The 20546-nt window shown below is 40.1% G+C and overlaps 2 protein-coding genes across 2 annotated transcripts; both read right to left on the bottom strand.

Annotated features, from left to right (window-relative positions):
- Window positions 1-1258: 1258 nt before the first annotated feature.
- Window positions 1259-16512, bottom strand: LOC142399971 (transmembrane protease serine 9-like). Its single transcript, XM_075484533.1, has 10 exons — window positions 16411-16512; window positions 16162-16315; window positions 15605-15734; window positions 15225-15479; window positions 14962-15111; window positions 2990-3068; window positions 2738-2891; window positions 2181-2310; window positions 1801-2055; window positions 1259-1687 (listed from the first exon to the last, which is right to left on the bottom strand). Exons 1-10 carry the CDS (start codon window positions 16478-16480, stop codon window positions 1535-1537), a joined length of 1530 nt encoding a protein of 509 aa, XP_075340648.1. The 5' UTR covers window positions 16481-16512; the 3' UTR covers window positions 1259-1534.
- Window positions 16513-17758: 1246 nt separating this feature from the next.
- Window positions 17759-19161, bottom strand: LOC142400322 (duodenase-1-like). The gene is made up of 5 exons (XM_075485121.1): window positions 19073-19161; window positions 18846-18993; window positions 18610-18742; window positions 18150-18404; window positions 17759-18057 (listed from the first exon to the last, which is right to left on the bottom strand). The coding sequence occupies exons 1-5, from the start codon at window positions 19125-19127 to the stop codon at window positions 17896-17898; spliced, it is 753 nt and encodes a 250-aa protein (XP_075341236.1). The 5' UTR covers window positions 19128-19161; the 3' UTR covers window positions 17759-17895.
- Window positions 19162-20546: the final 1385 nt, after the last annotated feature.

The raw sequence follows: 20546 nt of genomic DNA, 5'->3' as shown, positions 1-20546 counted from the left end.
AAAAAAATAATGAAATGGTGCGCAAATGAATGTGAAATGGTTGGGCGCAGAAATCAACCACAAACAGTCAATGTCCTGCATTGTTGCTGCGACTTTTTAGCTGCTCAACAGTCCTGGGTTTCCTCTGTCATATTTTGCCTTTGATGACTCACCATTACAGTACCCGGACTCATTAAGATCCGATTTATTGGTCATGCATACACACAAAATTTGTCCTCTGCTTTTAACCCATCCAGGTTGGCACCTGTTGACACACACATGCACAGGGTCACACACTCAGAGACAGATGCCAACCTGGAGCAGTGGGCAGCCATTCAGCGCCCGGGGAGCATGGGGGTACAGTGCCTTGCTCAAGGGCACCTCAGCCATGACAAGGGTTTTTCCTATTTTTCCTATTTTTCATGAAATAGGAAAATCCATCACACTGAACATTTGATGTGTTCTCTATGTTGTACTGTGAATAAAGTTATGGTTTATGATTGATAGATTATTGCCCTCTGTTGGTTGTCATTACGTTCTGTTTTTATTTATGATATACGCAGTCTCCCATTGTGGTTGCATGTCACCGTTATCCCCCGTTATAAAACACTGCAAACATTCAGACTCAGACCGCATGTTCTGCTGTCCATCCAACTATGTTGCTCATTAAATCAAAGGGCAGTAGCTTATTTGTTCCTTCGATAAAATGTCTTTCTTTTTCTTTGCCTCCACAACTGTAATGAGTACATAATCATGAATTGGTTTGTGTTTCTATGTTTCATTATTGTTTTATTTTCAAGAAAGGCTGATAAAATGTGAAATTAGTTGATATTCTCTCAATCTATTACGTTCAGTTCAGTATCATTTTGCAACCTTATTAGGAATTTGGTAATCATACCCTGTAGTGACACGAATTTAAGTTTCAGGATGCACAAGGACTTGTTCACCGACATATTTTCATTAATATACGAAATTGTTCGTTAGGAAGATCATCTTATTTTCATAAAATACTTGGGTGCTCAAAATGGTTACTAGAAATCAACGTTGTTACAACATAATGGTGTCCAAATAGTTACTTTATTTATTCCACACCCCTTTTGGCAGATCAGTGCTTATTTACGAAGATATTTCATATTTGCATATTTGTACCACAGCTATAAAGTAATACTCCAAATAATATTAAATATTACTCTAGAGTAGTATTACTCTATAGCTCTGATTTGTACATATAGTTTCCCTTACAATTAATGTTTGTGGAACACGAACCCACACACACAAATTTAATGTAAGAAATCCAAAAGAATTTTGGTGATCTTTATTTATTTGAAATGTTTAGCCTTTTGATTATTTTCACTGGTGATTTTATTCAACATTCCGAAAACACATTTACCTCTAAGTTTACGAAATAGATTGAAACACTGTAACTCTCACTTATATTTGTAATTTCACTGCAATATAAAATTCACGTTTCAGCAAAAAAGAAAAGATCTATAATCTGAAGTGGGAAAAATGACAAAAAATCATTTGAATCAACAAGGAGTAAGCCATTTGGTCTCTAATTGCTTTCTAGCACTTGGTTAATCCATCTCCTGAAGGATGAAATGCGTGAGTACACATCAGGGGTCTTGGGGTCTCCACATCGACGTCCAGAAAAGGAGACGACACCCGCTGCACCTCCATCACACACCAGTGGACCCCCTGAATCCCCCTTGAAGAGAAAGACACCTTGAAGTTAGTGGCCATTGTTTAAGATACCCTCAATGGGAGTTTTGTTTGTGTTGAATATTGCTTGATCTGTGACTGGTCAGCATATTTACTTACAAAGCAGAAACCCTGAAAGCTTTGGGCTCCCTCACCACAAACCATTGACCTGATGATGGGGACATCTCTCCATCTCCCTTGACATGCCCTTCGCGACATGATGGTGACATTGACTTCCTGGAGCCTGTTTGCCTCAGTCTCTTCATCGTCTATATCCCCCCAGCCAGCTATGATGCACTTACTCGATGTTCTCAGCATGCCAGGCTTCAGAGGGATCACCTGCACAGCTTCAGTCAGCTGGGCCCTGCCGCTAAGCTGAGAAGAGTTGATGGCAGAAGAAAAAAACAGCAGTTTTAGAGGTTGTGTTTTCTCTGCGTTGTGCAATAATTAGACAGATGCACTTTTATTCTGCTGCAGTGTCATAAACACGCCTTCCTCACCTTTAGGAGCATGACATCGTTTGCTAAATCATTGTAGTTTGGGTGTGGAATGGCGTTGAGAACACGGAACTCCTGCTTTGCTGGCTCGTTACCTCTCAGGGTGTCAATGCCAAGCACAACTGTGAATGGTCTAGAAATCACAACATGCATGTGAAGTTGAGACGTTAGGCAGTTATCCCTCTTTCCTCACCAATCTCTGCCATGTTGACCATTTTCAGAAAACAGGGTTTTAAGTCAGTATCCTCCTTTCAGATAACATGCATCATTTCAACTCAGTGAAAACTTAACAATCTGTTGTTTTTGTGAAATATCAAGCTAATCAGGCGCTAATGATTTTGTGTCCTGATGAAATGTTATGAAATTACACAATAGGCTCGAAGGAAATCAACAAGGGTTATAATGTTATTGAATACTTTGAGAAATGCTTTACACTTTTCACTGAGATTACCAAACTCATTCCTCAAATGGTATGAGCAAAGAAAATGGGTTCACTGGTGTTTGCAAGCTTAAAATGATTATAAATTCCTAGCTACTATGATTGGAAAAAAAATTCTTACGTGGCCATGTTACAATGTGCTGCTGTGAGCACAAAGTCCTCCCTCACCAGTGCTCCTCCACAGAAATGGCCACCTCGTGCCTGCAGTGAAGCCATGAAAGGGCGTGAGTGGGGGGCCGCATCTCTGCCTCCAACAATATGAGAACCATCAGCCTCTGAAACACAAAACACATTGTCTTTAATATAGGGTTTGTCGTAAAGTACACCCCCCCCCCCCCCCTCATTTTTTTAACACAAAGATAATATATCTTACCACTGAGGGCAAAGAGCAGCAGAAGTAAGAGGCTGACTGCCATGGTCTCCAGTGAAGAGAAGACATTCATCTCACAACTTTAAAGTTTCTGCAGAAGAAATCATCTTCCTTATTATTGCGGTCTTTATTGCTTCAGTGTATTGCCAACATGCAGTTGGGCATTTTAGTTGGAACAGTTACAAAAGACATGGGTCGGAACTTTCACAACAGGGTGTCATAGTGTTACCTTATTCAAAGATACACACAAGACTGAAGATAACGCAAATTTCTTACAGTTGAGTAAATGTTTTACATTTTGTGTTCCAGCCAAGTCATGTCTTGCAAATAACTGAAAGTAATATACCTGATCCACAAATAATAACATTTTTGGTAAACTGTCACACCCACGGGACTTTCCCCATGTTTTTAGTTTTATGTTTTGGTATTCCACCAAAGTAGCTAAAGAAAGCCAGGCTATAGCCGGAAAGACTCGCTTGAACTAACACCATCTCCCAATTAAGCCTCAAGTCGTTTCACTAAGACATTTTAGCTGCATCTCAGCGAGGCTAATCCAAGCGAGGCTTACATAGCCTAGCTAAGTGCGAGTGCACGAGGAACGTAAGAAGTTCTGACGAGTGGATGGTGGAAAAACGGAGATCTGCGTGAAAAGGAGAGAAAGACAAGAGCTGTTATTTTTTCAGCAGCTGAACAAATAATGCTGATGGAGCTGTATGAGGATTTTAAAAATGTCATCACCAGAAATGGTAATACAGCTGTGATCAATAAAGCGAGGGAAACGGCATGGCTAACAACTGCCGACAGACTAAATGCGTAAGTTATGAAAGTTTCATACCATTGTCAATTGTTAGACATTTATTTTACTGTCCACATGTATTTGTGCTCTCCTCTTTGTGTTATAATTTGTTTACATATAGCATGCTGAATTGTCTCTGTATGAGATGTACAGCACAAATATACTGGCCCTGCTCACTTTATTAATAACCCAATAATCGACACGCATCATCATACTGTAGTGACTATATTATCCCGTGTGTGTGACCCAGATATTATTTTTTCACTGTTACATCTCAACAGGAGCTAACAGCCAAAAGCGTACCTGGCAGTAGGTGAAGGTAAAGTACAGGAACATATTTCAGAGTGGTAAGTAGCCTTTGAAGAAATGTGTTTGTCCAATAAAGAGAGCACCAAACTAGATACAAGAAACTGAAAATAAAAAAGATCAAGCAAGAGATTATGAAACTGGAGAGGGATGTTAGTATAAATTCAGATAAAGGAGAAGGTCGTGGTGTCAACTGTATTTAATTCTGTTTTCTCTCCACAGCTTGAGAAACATGTAATATTAATTAAACAATTCAACACAACTTGAACTCAAACTTGTCATTATTGTACGGCTCATGCAAAGTGTTAGAAATGGGTTTTTTACATTTATATTCACAGTGGGGTGCCATGACTTAAACGTGTGGAAAGTTATAAATCATCTCTGTCCATTTAGCCTTCTTACACTTGCTCTGTCTTAAACTGCTACTGTGTCAATGCTAAATTATGAAAAGAAGTTCTAACTCAAAGGTCACAACAATAAGGGTCAATGGAAATATGCGTCCCTGTTTAGGTCCCTCACTGTGTCAGGAGAAACTGAGTCCTTTCAGGCACTGGAACTCAACGAAGAAAAGACTTGAGCCTGAAAAGTTGTCCACAAGACAAAATGTATAAAATATGAAGTATACTATTAATTTAAGATGGCTCTGTCAGAAGTCAGCCATGGTGCCTGAGAACTTTAAGCAATGAACCTGTATTTAATTTGGCCAAAGGTCATTTCTATCCGTGCCCTTGTTGTAGCATGTGCATGTGCATGTGCATGTGCATGTGCATGTGCATGTGCATGTGCATGTGCATGTGCATGTGCATGCCCTTATTCCTGGATCAGGATATGGCGTGAGGAGGTACGGCCAGCATGCATAGCCCCTGTCCCCAAGCAGGACACCATTGAACTCTCCTGCAGAATAAGAGAAATGTTGGATGGATATACATGTGTTAAGACTTGGCAATTTGATGCAATATGTGCCTTATATGGCTATCTATAATAAAGTATGATGAGCACTTTAAATTCCTTAAGATGACCTCTACACCTGACCTCTCATTAGATTACCAAAATTATGCCTATGCTATATACACCTTTCTTCAAAAGTACACTCCTTCGGGTAAGTAAAATTCTCACGCCTTGTGCAAACCTCTGTGCCATTGAGGATGCTCGGAAGATCCTAGAATCATGAACTGATCCTGTCTATTTAGTCTCAATGTTGGAAATGAAATGACCTCCATCACAGATCATCTGTATGGTCGGAGGATAGGAGTCAATGATGAGGTTTCACAGGGCATAAATGTAACAATTCTCAGCATTACTCAAAGGGGTTGATGTGGTATTTTTCAAAATGAGAAATCCAGTTCAGAGTCTATGGACAATTATCCCCAAGTGTACCTGTACATTTAGGATACGGAAAAATTTTCGGTTTACATAGTCAGCCTCCACGGGTCCAGCAGGGGCCTGGATGCATACACGGGCACAGTGTAGTGAACCGATAACATTAGGGAAGCCTGAGGGAGATGATTAACTTAATGCTAATTCTTCAGCCAGTAAGTTGTTTTACATTATCGGCTACTGTAAATGTGGAGCAGCAGCCTAAAAGGACAGGAGGTCTAAATTCTTCTGTACACATGCCCCCACACACACATTCGCAATACTGACACTTTCCCTCTGTTCAAGTCTTAAAGGCGGGGTAGGGGATCTTTTTCTGGAACATTTTTTTACATATTGCTTGAAATACTCTTCACACCCTCATTGCAACCAATTAATTAAAAGTTTTGACACAAATATGAAAAGTTTTAGTGGCCTCTAGAACGTACAATCTAGGAAAAACAGTATCCAATCATTGTGAACGGACCGTTCACAATGATTGGATACTGATGCCGTCTATCAAACTGCAACCTGCTCCTCCCTCCCCCTCCTTCCCCCTGTGCGCGTACCCTGCTCCGTGAACGTCCAGAAGCTTGGCAGGAAGCTAAACTAGAGCCAGCTTGGCTAGCACCTAGCATTATTAAACGTATAGTTAGCATATACTAAATACTAAATACGGCAACGATCGATGCTTGCTGTCAGAACAGCGCTTGTGCACCTTCGTGCTCGTGCGCGTTCATGTACTCTAGAGGCGTGCCTTTGGGGGGAAAGTGAAGAAAAGGGTTGGGACTTTTTACCTGTGTATTTTCAAAATGCAGCTTCGCTGGACTCAAAATCCAGGATCTCCTACCCTACCTTTAACTCAAAACCCATCCGTTCAAGTGTGCTTACCTCCATTGATTGCTGCGTTCTGTGTATTTTTAATATGGTATGATGTTTTAATTCCTGTGTTTTTATCTAATATCTTGTTTGTACAGTGTCCTTGACTGTTTTGAAAGGAGCTTTCAATAATTTGTATTATTAACATTATTACCTGTCCCCCATTTTTCTGAGTCGGGTCCTATGTGGGTGTAGATCGAATGTTTGTTAGGTATTGATTAGTTTTAATGAATACCATGTTCTTTCGGACATGTTTCCTGTGGGGGTTGGACTCAGTCAGGGCTGCTTTTTGTTATCGATTCTGTTCATATTTTTTATGGACAGAATTTCTAGGCGCAGCCAGGGCGTTGAGGGGGTCCGTTTTGGCGACCTCAGAATCGGGTCTCTGCTCTTTGTGGACGATGTGGTTCTGTTGGCGTCGTCGGGCCGTGACCTTCAGCTCTCACTGGAGCGGTTCGCAGCCGAGTATGAAGCGGCTGGGATGAGAATCAGCACCTCGAAATCTGAGACCATGGTCCTCGGCCGGGTGGAAGAGTGGAATGCCCTCTCCGGGTCGGGGATGAGATCCTTTCCCAAGTGGAGGAGTTCAAGTATCTCGAGGTCTTGTTCACGAGTGAGGGACGAATGAAGCAGGAGATTGACAGGCGGATTGGTGCGGCGTCTGCAGTGATGCGGGCTCTGCACCGCCCGTCGTGGTGAAAAAGGAGCTGAGCCAGAAGGCGAAGCTCTCGATTTACCGGTCAATCTATGTTCCTACCCTCACCTATGGTCAGGAGCTGTGTGGGTAGTGACCGAAAGAACGAGATCGCGAATACAAGCGGCCGAAATGAGTTTCCTCCGCAAGGTGTCTGGGCTCTCCCTTAGAGATAGGGTGAGAAGCTCGGTCATCCGGGAGGGGCTCGGAGTAGAACCGCTGCTCCTCCGCATCGAGAGGAGTCAGATGAGGTGGCTCGGGCATCTGGTTAGGATGCCTCCTGGACGCCTCCCCGGTGAGGTGTTCCGGGCCCATCCCACTGGGAGGAGGCCCCGGGGAAGACCCAGGACACGTTGGAGAGACTATGTCTCTCTGCTGGCCTGGGAACGCCTCGGGGTCCCCCCAGAAGAGCTGGAGGAAGTGGCCGGGGACAGGGACATCTGGGTCTCTTTGCTCAAGCTGCTGCCCCCGCGACCCAACCCCCGGAAGATAATGGATGGATGGATGTTCTTTCTCATTTAATTTCATGTTCAGTACGTGTGTATAGTTGCGTTTCTTTAGTTGCACTGGCACCGACTGATTGATTTTTCGAGACAGTGAAAGTGGTGATATGATAACCACAGTTTTTGTTTAGTTTATTAGACTAGACATGAGAGTGCGGGGGCGCAGAATTCTAGGTGAACATTTCTTTCGGGAGTCTGTTTCAGCCGGTCGGACATTCTTTGATATGCAGCTAAGCTAAGCTTAAACTTTAGCCTGCCCAGGAGCAGGCTAGTTCAGCAGCATAAGTTACCATGGTTACTCAGCGGGCTTTCAAATAAGCCATGTTCATGGAACGGAACTCTCTCTAAGTTTAGCCAGAAGTAGCGAGAAAAGCGAGGCTTTCCGCTAAGCCAGCTTCGTGGAATACCCTTTGGTTTTGAATTCTTGTTTTTAGTCTTGCCATTGTTTTTTCCTCTCACTTCCCATGCTTGCTCATTAGTTTCACGCACATCACCTGTTCATTCCCCACCAGCTGCACCCAGTCACTAATCACTTCCAGTTCCCTATTTAGTTTCCAGTCTCCCCTGTCCTTTTGTGAGATCCTTACACACTTACCATGATTCCTGATTTCACCCTCATGCAATGCCACGACCCCACGTATCAAGTTAAGTATTTAACCATGCCCTGTCAAGTCTTTAGTTTTGTTTTTCCATAGTCTTGTTTTTGTGTTAACTATGTATTGTTTTTTGCTTAATAAACCCAGTTTGCTTTTTTACATCTGAGTCGGCATCTGTGTACTACCTCACCCACCCATTGTGACATAAACGGTCTCTTAAATGCACATTATTCATGTTAATGATCAATTACATGAGGGACAAGTGATATGGGTTCAGGCAAATATCCCTGTTTGTGATGGATAATTACACAACTGTTTATTCCTCAGAGTGTCTCATTTGGAGTTAAATCTTACAAAGTGTGATAAGACCCACTTTCCTCTTTTCTATTTGGTTACATCACATTTGGGTCAGAATGAGAATTGTGAAGAAAGAATGTGGGTATGTTTCATGCAACGCTGCTCTCGCGTGAGACACGAGTTTCTCCGCTATGTGGGATTGATGGTTTAATTAACAAGAAAAGCTTGAGAAAGCTTTGAATAACGCTGATGTTTCCACTGAAAGAACATAAAACACAGAACATGGAGACAGTAAAAATGGCAAAGTGACCACTACCAGATGGTTTTCAGAAGAAAAAGAATAATACAGTCATTACAGGGAGCTTTTGCATTTTCTTGCAAACACAAATCAGCTGGGAACAAGCTGCTGTGTTTAAATCCAAATCATATTCCAACAATGTCTTTGAATGCAGGAATAGATTTAGCCATCATTCACCGTCATAAGGTTGACATTGTGTTGGGTTGTCCTGTTCTTTCACATGGCCATTTCTATAAGTTTAACACTTCTCAACAAATGTTGGCATGCCTAACAAGCTGGTGAATATGTTAAACCTGCTTAATGTCAACATTTTAGAACATTCCAGCTTAAATCTCCTTCACACAGCCCATGCTTTGAACTATGAGAAGCCAGATGAGCTGCAAGATAGCCTGGTGTTCTGCTAGTACTCCCACAGGCGTGAGATCTCTTCATGTTATCCAGAAAAGTGTGATGAATAATGAGTCATGAAACACACACTGCTGTAAGTTGATGAGCTGAAGGCGTCGCCAGGCTCATATAATGAATACATAGTAGTATGTAGACACCGGATAAAAACTGTAGACACTCTGTATGTTGAAGCTTCTAACTGCTCTACACTGTTGTCAAGTTAAATACATCTCTGCTTTTCCAAAGGCTCACAAATGCAAATATGAATTATACTTACTTTATGTAGCATGATGTCCTAACCCAGTCCAACTTCCTTATATTCATCAGACATGCAGCTCTTTTCAATTTTTATCTTTATATCACTGTCCTTCTTGAGATTGTGGGTTCCCAGAACAACGTTTGTAGGTTAACTGAAGTACTGACATTTTGAACATTATTGGTACGTTTTCAAAAGCAGATATTTAATAACATCAATCAGAAATTGAAGAAATTAGCAGAAAACTGATAATCCACCCGCCCCCACAATGACAAGAAGTCCTCCACATATATGACCATCATTATGCGTGGAGGTCATGTACCGCACTGAACTCTCCAGCGCTTTTTTCCCCATTTATGATGTTACTTCCACGCACTGCAACGACAAGTAAAAGTCGAAATCCGGTTAATGCCCCATTTAATATTTCATGAATGACAACCAGATTTGGATTTCTTACCGATCTTGACGCATGTCACAAGGGTTAGGGTTAGAATTTAAAATGCAAGTCTTGAAATTGATCCCACGACATACACAAACATACATATACTTATGGGACATATACATATATTCCCCAGAATATTGATTTGTAGCAGTTCAAATGAGATTATTGTGGGTTTCGGTGAAGCATTTTGATTTGATTTTAAGTTAATGGCGTACAATACAAGATGTATATGACAGCTAGCTTATTCTATGAGAGCGACTGGTCCTGATTACTGTGGAAACCTTGGTAGCTCCCACCATAATGATTTAATCAGTACATTTTTCAACCATTGAGAGAAATTAGCAGATACCTATGTTCTTGAAACCAAATGGATGTTGTATAAATCTCCAAGTTGCCAGTGGGGCTGAGATGCATAGTTGCACATAATTCTGCTCTCCGTGGCCATACAACAGCAAGAAATGGCTTCAGAGGTTTGCATTTTATAATCAGAAAAAAACACTCACAAAGAGATGCAAATTACAAAGAGGAGTGGCAAAATGACCCCAAAACATTGAAACAACCAAAATGCAGCATAATACATGAGCAAGAAATAATTCAAATCAACAAACAACAAAGTGGTACAAAAGAAAAGAAAACATAAGCAAACCCACTGTGACATGCTAACTGTCCACAGAGACAGTAACAAAGTAACAATATGAGACCAACATGAGAAAATAAAACAACTATAAAGAAATGCAGAATGAGAAAGACATGCCAAATGAAACAAATTAGACATAAAATGACCATGAGCGTGTCAGAAATTATCCATATGAAAATCAAAGTGAAGTGAAGTTATATAGAAGCACATACATGTTTGATTAAAAGTGCAGGCAAATGCACAGTAGAATTAGGACAATGAATTAAGGCAGTTTATCAATTAATAGCAAGAAATAGAAAATACTTCAAGTTACTTCAAGTTCAATGGGGAGTTTATTCCAGCAGAGGGCAGCATAGTACCTCATTTCTTTGTGTTTGGTTGGAAATGGCTTCAACAGCCTGTTTCTGCAGAGCTGAGACACCTCCCAGGCTTCCACTTAGGAAACAGTTTCTTATAATTGGGCCCAGACTGTTTAGAAAATAAGCAGGACCATGAGTATAATTAATTAAATACAGTAAAGTAAATACAGAGGAAATCTTAGAATATAGAAAGATCTGAAAGTAGCCACTAATAAGAACAATATAAACAAAATGAGCATAGATGCTAAATAACTACCACAACTAGAGCACATATGCAGTTACCACAGGGATGTGAGAAGTCCAAAATGACACAACGTGACCAAGATGCCATTAAAGATGTTCATAATGAGACAAAAAAAATAATAAAAAGATGCGCAAATGAATGTGAAATGGTTGGACGCACAAAACAACCACAAACAGTCAATGTCCTGCATTGTTGCTGCGACTTTTTAGCTGCTCAACAGTCCTGGGTTTCCTCTGTCGTATTTTGTCTTTGATGACTGACCAGCACAGCACCCGGACTCATTTGCTACGCAGCCATGCTGCTGTAACAGATGCTGAGCACAGTTCAGCATTGTCTTGCTGAAATATGCAAGGTAAAGATATGATGTATGATGGTGGATGATGGATACATATAGTTTCCCTTACAATTAACATTTGTGGAACACGAACCCACGCACAAACACACATCCAAAAGAATTCTGGTGATCTTTATTTGTTAGAAATGTTTACCCTTTTGATCTGTAGCATGTCCCTTTAACTTAATATTTTTCCCATAGTTTTAACAGACATTTGGAATGTGACCACAAACATGGAAATCAGCCTTTAATGAAGACTCACAAAATGCCCATTAAGATAACACAAAAGGACTTTCTTTAATGCATTTTACAAAACTGAAAAATACATGTTTAACTCTAATATTGCAAAATAGATTTGGGCAACATCGTAATTCTCACTTATATTTGTAATTTCACTGCAATGTAAAATTCCCTTTTTCAGAAAAAAAAATAATAATAATCTGAAGTGGGACAAATATCACAAGATCGACAAGGGTCCATTTGGTCTTTAATTGTTTTTTTTTGGCACTTCTTTAATCCATGAAATGCGGGTGTACAAATCAGGGATCTTGAGGTCTCCACATCCACATCCAGAAAAGGAGAAAACACCCGCTGCACCTCCATCACACACCAAGTGATCCCTGGAATCCCTCTTTTAGAGAAAGACACCTTGAAGTTAGTGGCCATTGTTTAAGATGCACTAATATAACTAAAGGGACACCCTTCGATCAAACTCACTGTGACAGGTGACCTTTGAACTCTAAGAGGATGTCAGGAGGGGAGGGGTGTGTGCATGTACTGTGTTAGGTCAAGATGAACGTATTGATATTATTTAATAATATTGATGAACGACGTCCCCCAGCAACAAGCTTTAGAGTGAGATATCTGATGACTGTTGTGCAACAGCCCCTGATATCAATCTCCTTGGGTTGTTTTGAGCTGATATTAAGAATTATTTAAGTAAAAAAACAAAAAACAAATGTGAAAAGCACCTAGCGACATGCAAAGGAATAAACTCCAGTCAAAATAAAGTTTTCAAACAGAGTTCAACGTGTTCCTACAGCAACTAAACATATGCAACACCTGAGCACCGAATTATACGAAGTGATCAGAAGTGTCTAAAGACAGACATTCATTTGGGATTAGAAGATTAAATTAAAGTCGGCATTTAATAAAGTTCAGAATTTTTTTTTTCCATTTGTTTGATGACAAACAAATGCATTAATTAGCAGTTTATGGCGTGTTTCCACTATGCAGTCCGGTACGGGTCGGGTCGGAACGGTTCGCTTATTTCAGTGTTTCCATTACCATGAAAGCATACCGATCCGTACCGTTACCATTTTCGTAACCCTTCTGCTTGGGGTACCTAACACGGGACCAGTTCTAGGCCCCGCTCCATTGTTGGTGAGGAGGCTGTGCAGCGGCAGCTCAATGGCGCTGTTCGAAACGAAAAATTTTTCCAGCTGATTGCCGCAAAAATGGCAGAGAGTGGTTTCAACCGGACCCCAAGCCAGTGTCGCATTAAGCTGAAGAAGCTTGGAGGTGGTTCGACATGATGGATGTTATTTGTTATTTGCTGTTATTTGCTATTTACGCTATTTACTCCCCCCACCCCTGAGGTTCCCCATTGTACAGTGGGAACGCAAGCTGACCCCAAAGCGACCCGACCCGTACCGTACCATTCCGAAACGACTCGTACCGGACTGCATAGTGGAAACAAGGCTTTAATCACAGAGGCACTATGTATGTTCTCATCAGATAAACCAGGGTACATCCAAGTGATTTGGCAACTACAGGCTTAGAAAACCTTATGGGGAACTAATGGTAAGTCACTTTTTTCAGCAGGGTCAGGTCCCCAGCTGTCACCCTGAGAACTATGAACGTTTGACTCCATCTTTTGTTCTGAGATCTCATGAATTTCCAATTATACATTTATATTATATACGTATAACTGATATGTATATATGAAATGCAGAACAAAAACATGTAGTTTTAATTTCAGCTTGATCTAATCTTTCGTGGAGCATAAACAATGAGAAAAACAACACAAAACGGAGCTGAGGCAGTAACCAAGATTGCATAAAGAATTCAAAAACTATTAGACTTTGATCATTTTCATTGGAGTTATTGTCCTGAGTCTCCAGGAAATCAGCATGTTTTCTTTGCATGCTCACTTGTTCCAGAGTGTCTACTCATAAAATCGGACTATTGTCCATGTCTGAATCTCATCACTAAGCCCCTACAGTTGAGGTTATTGTATTTTGATCTCAAGTGAAGGATGGTTTGAGCAAAGTCCGCAGTCTTTAAGGCAGAATAAATCTCTTTTGGAAACTTACTTCTTCTTTCTTCCTGACAAAAATGGAATTAATACTTTATACCACTTATACCATTTTTCAATGTAAGACGTTTAAAGGAAACGTTTTGGTACCAGAGGCCGGTTACATCCCGCTATTCCGACATCCCGCCAATCCCACACCTTTTTCCTCCCATTGTCGGAATGTTATAGTTTTTATAAACATCCCGCCATTCCGACAATTCCTTTAATAGCCTATTAAAGCCCTTTGTTTTTCTTTAGAGGAACTCTACCTCGGATAGCAACTTTAATAAATTATTATCAAAATACCCTGAAATTTCAAAAATAAAAATACAGGGATACAGAGCTTTCAACAGAGCCCAGGCGTCTATTGCACACTGGCGTCATATGCAACATTAATAATTGCAATTACAGACATCAAAGACAGCTCACCTGCGTCGGACGTCCCGGTGCTGCAAATAAAACCAATTTCATATATGAGGCTACCCAAAACGTGTTATTATTTTTTTTTATTAGTTTTTCAGTTTTAAATCAATATGTGAACAGTGTTTGTCTATGTTTGTCACTCCTTTCTGTGTAATAAACTATTTGAATATCATTCATTTGCTTTTGGAGTGCGTTTGGAAAATTACCACGAGCTCATGACATTGTCAGGATCTGACGTTGTCCGACACACCTACATTACAGCAGTTACACGCACACAGCAGAGTTATAGTGAAATAGTAACAACACAACCCTTATGGATGGATCCTGAGTGCCATCATCTTTTATTTTTATTTTTCAAATCCGAAATATGCCCACATCCACCTGTTCCTCCCCTCTGACTGTAGATTTGACCCTTAAATCATCATTCAGTTAGCCCCAGGCTATCATTCAGTATCAATTTAACATCATTCAAACATCACAAGCTTTGAAGAATAACAGGCAGAGAGAGAGGGGGAGAGGCTTTAATTAGGCTTTTAAAGGCTGTATCACATCTGTACACATGTCTTAAAACATGTCAAATGCATGAACAGAAAGAAGGGACTGTTATCTGTTGAGTAACGCACTTTTCCTTATAAAGACTTGTCGGAATGGTGGGATTTTTGCACCTCAAAGAATAATAAAAGAAATAATAATAATAATTGTCCATGAAAATAACATCCAAAGGACTTTCTTAATTTCTGTTACTAAACTTAAAATGTGTTTTCACTGCAATGTAAAATTCACTTTTCAGCAAAAAAGAAAAGATTTATTACCTGAAGTGGGAAAAATATCACAATTTACTTTGAATCAACAAGGAGTAAGTCATTTGGTCTCTAATTGCTTTCTAGCACTTGGTTAATCCATGTCCTGAAGGATGAAATGCGTGAGTACACATCAGGGGTCCTGGGGTCTCCACATCGACGTCCGGAAAAGGAGACGACACCCGCTGCACCTCCATCACACACCAGTGGACCCCCTGAATCCCCCTTGAAGAGAAAGACACCTTGAAGTTAGTGGCTATTGTTTAAGATACCCTCAATGGGAGTTTTGTTTGTGTTGAATATTGCTTGATCTGTGACTGGTCAGCATATTTACTTACCGAGCAGAAACCCTGAAAGCTTTGGGCTCCCTCACCACAAACCATTGAACTGATGATGGGGACATCTCTCCATCTCCCTTGACATGCCCTTCGCGTAAGGATGGTGACATTGACTTCCTGGAGCCTGTTTGCCAGAGTCCGGTTATCGCCTATATCCCCCCAGCCAGCTATGATGCACTTACTCGATGTTCTCAGCATGCCAGGCTTCAGAGGGATCACCTGCACAGCTTCAGTCAGCTGGGCCCTGCCGCTAAGCTGAGAAGAGTTGATGGCAGAAGAAAAAAACAGCAGTTTTAGAGGTTGTGTTTTCTCTGCGTTGTGCAATAATTAGACAGATGCACTTTTATTCTGCTGCAGTGTCATAAACACGCCTTCCTCACCTTTAGGAGCATGATATCGTTTGCAAAATCATTGTAGTTTGGGTGTGGAATGGCGTTGAGAACACGGAACTCCTGCTTTGCTGGCTCGTTACCTCTCAGGGTGTCAATGCCAAGCACAACTGTGAATGGTCTAGAAATCACAACATGCATGTGAAGTTGAGACGTTAGGCAGTTATCCCTCTTTCCTCACCAATCTCTGCCATGTTGACCATTTTCAGAAAACAGGGTTTTAAGTCAGTATCCTCCTTTCAGATAACATGCATCATTTCAACTCAGTGAAAACTTAACAATCTGTTGTTTTTGTGAAATATCAAGCTAATCAGGCGCTAATGATTTTGTGTCCTGATGAAATGTTATGAAATTACACAATAGGCTCGAAGGAAATCAACAAGGGTTATAATGTTATTGAATACTTTGAGAAATGCTTTACACTTTTCACTGAGATTACCAAACTCATTCCTCAAATGGTATGAGCAAAGAAAATGGGTTCACTGGTGTTTGCAAGCTTAAAATGATTATAAATTCCTAGCTACTATGATTGGAAAAAAAATTCTTACGTGGCCATGTTACAATGTGCTGCTGTGAGCACAAAGTCCTCCCTCACCAGTGCTCCTCCACAGAAATGGCCACCTCGTGCCTGCAGTGAAGCCATGAAAGGGCGTGAGTGGGGGGCCGCATCTCTGCCTCCAACAATATGAGAACCATCAGCTCCTGAAACACAAAACACATTGTCTCTAATATAGGGTTTGTTGTAAAGTACCCCCCCCCCCCCCCCCATTTTTTAACACAGAGATAATATATCTTACCACTGAGGGCAAAGAGCAGCAGAAGTAAGAGGCTGACTGCCATGGTCTCCAGTGAAGAGAAGACATTCATCTCACGACTTTATAGTTTCTGCAGAAGAAATCATCTTCCTTATTATTGCGGTCTTTATTGCTTCAGTGTATTGCCAACGTTGCAGTTGGGCATTTTAGTTAGAGCAGTTACAAAATACATGGGTCAAGATTTTCACAACAGGATGTCATAACTTATGAAAAAGGCTGGAAGTCTCGATGACCTCAAAGATACTCAGAATGTTAAGTTGAGCCAAATCATGTCTTGCTATATATATATATATATATAAAGCAGATCTACAAAGAATAACATTTCTGATAAATTGTTGCTTAAATGCACATTATCAATGTTAATAATCAATTACACGAGGGACAAGTGATATGGTTTCAGGCAAGTGTCCCTGTTTCTGCTATGCACTGTCCTGGGGTTAAATCTTACAAAGTGTGATAGGACCCACTTTCCTCTTTTCTATTTGGTTACATCACATTTGGGTCAGAATGAGAATTGTGAAGAAAGAATGTGGGTATGTTTCATGCAACTCTGCTTTCTTATGAGACTATGAGAGTTTCTCCACTATGTGGGATTGATGGTTTAATTCTCAAGTAAAGCTTTATAAAGCTTTGAATAACGCTGATGTTTCCACTGAAAGAAAACAAAGTACATAAAACACAGAACATGGAGGCAAACTGACCACTTACCTCCAGTTAAAGATGGTTTTCGGAAGAAAAAGATTAATACAGTCATTACAGGGAGCTTTTGCATTTTCTTGTAAACACAAATCAGCTGGGAACGAGCTGCTGTGTTTAAATCCAATCATATTCCAACAATGTCTTTGAATGCAGGAATAGATTTAGCCACCATACACCGTCATGAGGTTGACATTGTGTTGGGTTGTCCTGTTCTTTCACATGGCCATTTCTATAAGTTCAACACCTATGTAGTGAAGTGTTGTGAACACACCTAGGAAACTCAGTTAGGCTCCTCCCCCTGCCTAGGTGAGGCCTCTTTCCCAGCAGTTTTTATCCCTCTTTTCGTCTAGGTTTATTTTTTTTATCACTGGTTGTATTATTTCTCATTTAACCTACTGTCTCTGCCTCCTCAGTCCCAAACCTATGTCTTTGTTCCATTCCTCTATTTTTAGGTTTCTAAATATGGGTTGTAAGTTCCCAGGTGGCGTAGTTGTCCTTTTGAATGACCCCCAAATCCCATAAACACCACTCTTTGTCACATTGGCATGCTAAAAAAGCTGATGAATATGATAAATGAGACTCTTTCTGTCTGTGTGTTTCTGTTGTCTGATGAAGAAAAGAGAGAACAGTATTTGAATGATGCTTTTATTGTTTAATTCTTCATTTCTGTTTCAGAGCAAATGCTGACAGAGCAACTCGACAGGCACAACTTCACCTCCCACAGAGTACAATAAACATGTGGTAAAGCAAAGTGTAACAAGTTTTCTTTCAGCAATCCTTTTTCTTCAGAATCATGTTGATCCAGTGACTGTATTTGGAGATATCTGTGTAGACATTGGGCACATCTGGATATCTGCAGTTTTGGTTTCTGTTGAAAGAAACAACACCGACCGCTATCCCATTGCACACCAGAGGACCGCCAGAGTCACCCTGTGAGGAGGAGCAATATTGGTAAGTTCACTGATAATTGCTACTTAATATAATGTTTAAACAATTCATGAACATAAAACCAGAAAACATACCTGACAAAATCCTTTGTTTGTGCCACTTCCACCCGCACAGATGACATTGGGAGGAAGATTGTACCATTGCTTCTTACAGGCTTGCTGATTTATGACGGACACATTCACCACTCTGAGCTCATCAACAACTACACCATCGGTGTTAGTCTTACCCCATCCAGCCACAGAGCACATGTCATTTTCTTTTACATTAATTTCATTGGTTGGGATTTGAATTTTTTTCACTCTAGTGTCGATGTTAGCACTTGTGGACAACTAGAGACACAAAAAGTAAAGACTTAGCAATGTCATACTTCTTTTTCCTCATCAGACTGCAGCAGGAGTATTGAGGAAAGTTATTATTGAATATGACGTTATATTGCTTTATGATCCCTGGAATTACACTTGGATTAATATAATCAATGCAAAACATTTGAGCAGTATATCATCTGAGACGGTTACTAATATGAATTATACTTACTTTAAGGAGCATGATGTCGTAGCCCAGTCCAACTGCCTTGTATTCATGAGGTGTGCAGCTCTTTTCAATGTTTATTTTCAAATCATTGTCCTTCTTGAGATTGTGGGTTCCCAGGACAACGTGTGTAGGTTTACTGAAGTATTGACATTTTGAACATTGTTGGTATATTTTCAAAGTGTATTACTGTATTGATGACATCAAGGAGAAATTGCATTAGAATGAGTCTGATAACTCACCCACTCCTACAATGTGCAGCAGTGACCACAAAATCCTCACTGATGAGAAATCCTCCACACATATGACCATCATTGTTTTGCACGGAGGCCATATACTGCATTGAGTTCTCTGGCACTATTTCCCCATGTATGATATCACTTCCACGCACTGCAAAGATAAGTAAAAGTCTAAATCAGGTTAACCTATTCAATAGCTCATGAATGACAACAGGATTTAGATTTCTTACCGATCTGGACGCATATCAGAAGATGGAAAAGCAGAAATCTACCCAGACTGTACATGATGGCAGCGAATCAACCTTGTGCTCATAGTGGTGTTAGGCAGACCCATTTATACTGCAGTTAGGATTTGTTGGCCTGATTAACATTATCTTGACATCTAACCACATCCTTTGTTGAAATTATGTTTGAATGTCTGTAACCTGTATCTTTCATCATCTTTTCTTTTCCCGTGTGAGTTGATTTGAATCAGTCTGTTATTCCTCCTGCCCTACATTTCATGCCATTTGCCATTCACTGGCATTTCATATTATTGAATTTAGGACGCTTTGCCCCTTTGGGACCTCCTTTCCTCATTTCCTTATTTTCATATCACATAACTTATTTTGTATTCATAATAAGAAGCTTTGGTGTAGAACTTTGTTACAGTGTTAATTTTGCTCTGTTGAATCACATATTTCGTTCATGCATGGATACATTTCTGCATTTTTCAGACTTGATTCATTCTATGAAGCTAATAATGAGTAAACTTCAAGTGGGTGAATCTGGTCAACTAGCAAAACTTTGATATGTACTTTATATAAATCATTTAGGGATCATCGATACCGATACAATGTGCATGTACTCGTACTCAGTATTCATTAAAGTGCTCCGATACTACAGAACTGATACCAGGACCAGTCACAGGAGCTTATTTTTCCTGCAATGTGTTTGTGAAAGTAAAATGTTGAAACAATATGTTGCACTAAGAGTAGTTTTATATTACTAAAATGCACAAAGTGCAGTTGTATTTGGGTTGAATAGGCCTAAAGAAAAGAAAATGTGTTTAATTGTAAGAACTGTAATGGCCTTGATTAGTACTCATATCGGTACTCAATATCGCAAGTACTAAAAGGTAAGTACTTGTACTTGTACTCGGTTTTTAAAAAAGTGGTATCGGTGCATCCCTAAAATCATTATAAGAATACTGATTTCAAGCAGTTAAAACGGAATGATCGCCACAGGATCGTTTTGGTGAAGCATTTTGATTCTATTTTAATCTCACGGTGTACTGTACAAGCTGCATATCACAGCTAGCTCAGTCTGTTACATCGGCAGGTACTGATTACAGTGGAAACCTTGGTAGCTCTGACCATAAGGATTTTATCAATACATTTTGATTAAGTATGATGAAAAATCTACACGCTACAAATCCTTACTCGCATATGATTATGCTCTCTGTGGTCATACAACTGCAAGAGACAAATTTGCTAACTTAAATAGACATTTTCAAGTTATCCAGCCTCTTAGCATGGTAAACTAATTACCAAAAAATTGTAAACAAGTCTGCTAACATTTATTTTCGTAATATCAGTGATAAGTGCAATATCTATGTTAGCTAACTCTATGACTGAATCACCTGTGTCAGAAGTCGTTCAGTGGGATGGCTTCTTTCTGCTTTACAAACTCTTATTACAGTTTGGTTTCACCAGCTTTATCTTT

Source organism: Odontesthes bonariensis, chromosome 15 (genome assembly GCF_027942865.1).
Source record: "Odontesthes bonariensis isolate fOdoBon6 chromosome 15, fOdoBon6.hap1, whole genome shotgun sequence".
Taxonomy (NCBI): domain Eukaryota; kingdom Metazoa; phylum Chordata; class Actinopteri; order Atheriniformes; family Atherinopsidae; genus Odontesthes; species Odontesthes bonariensis.
This window is presented reverse-complemented; position numbering and strand designations above follow the sequence as displayed.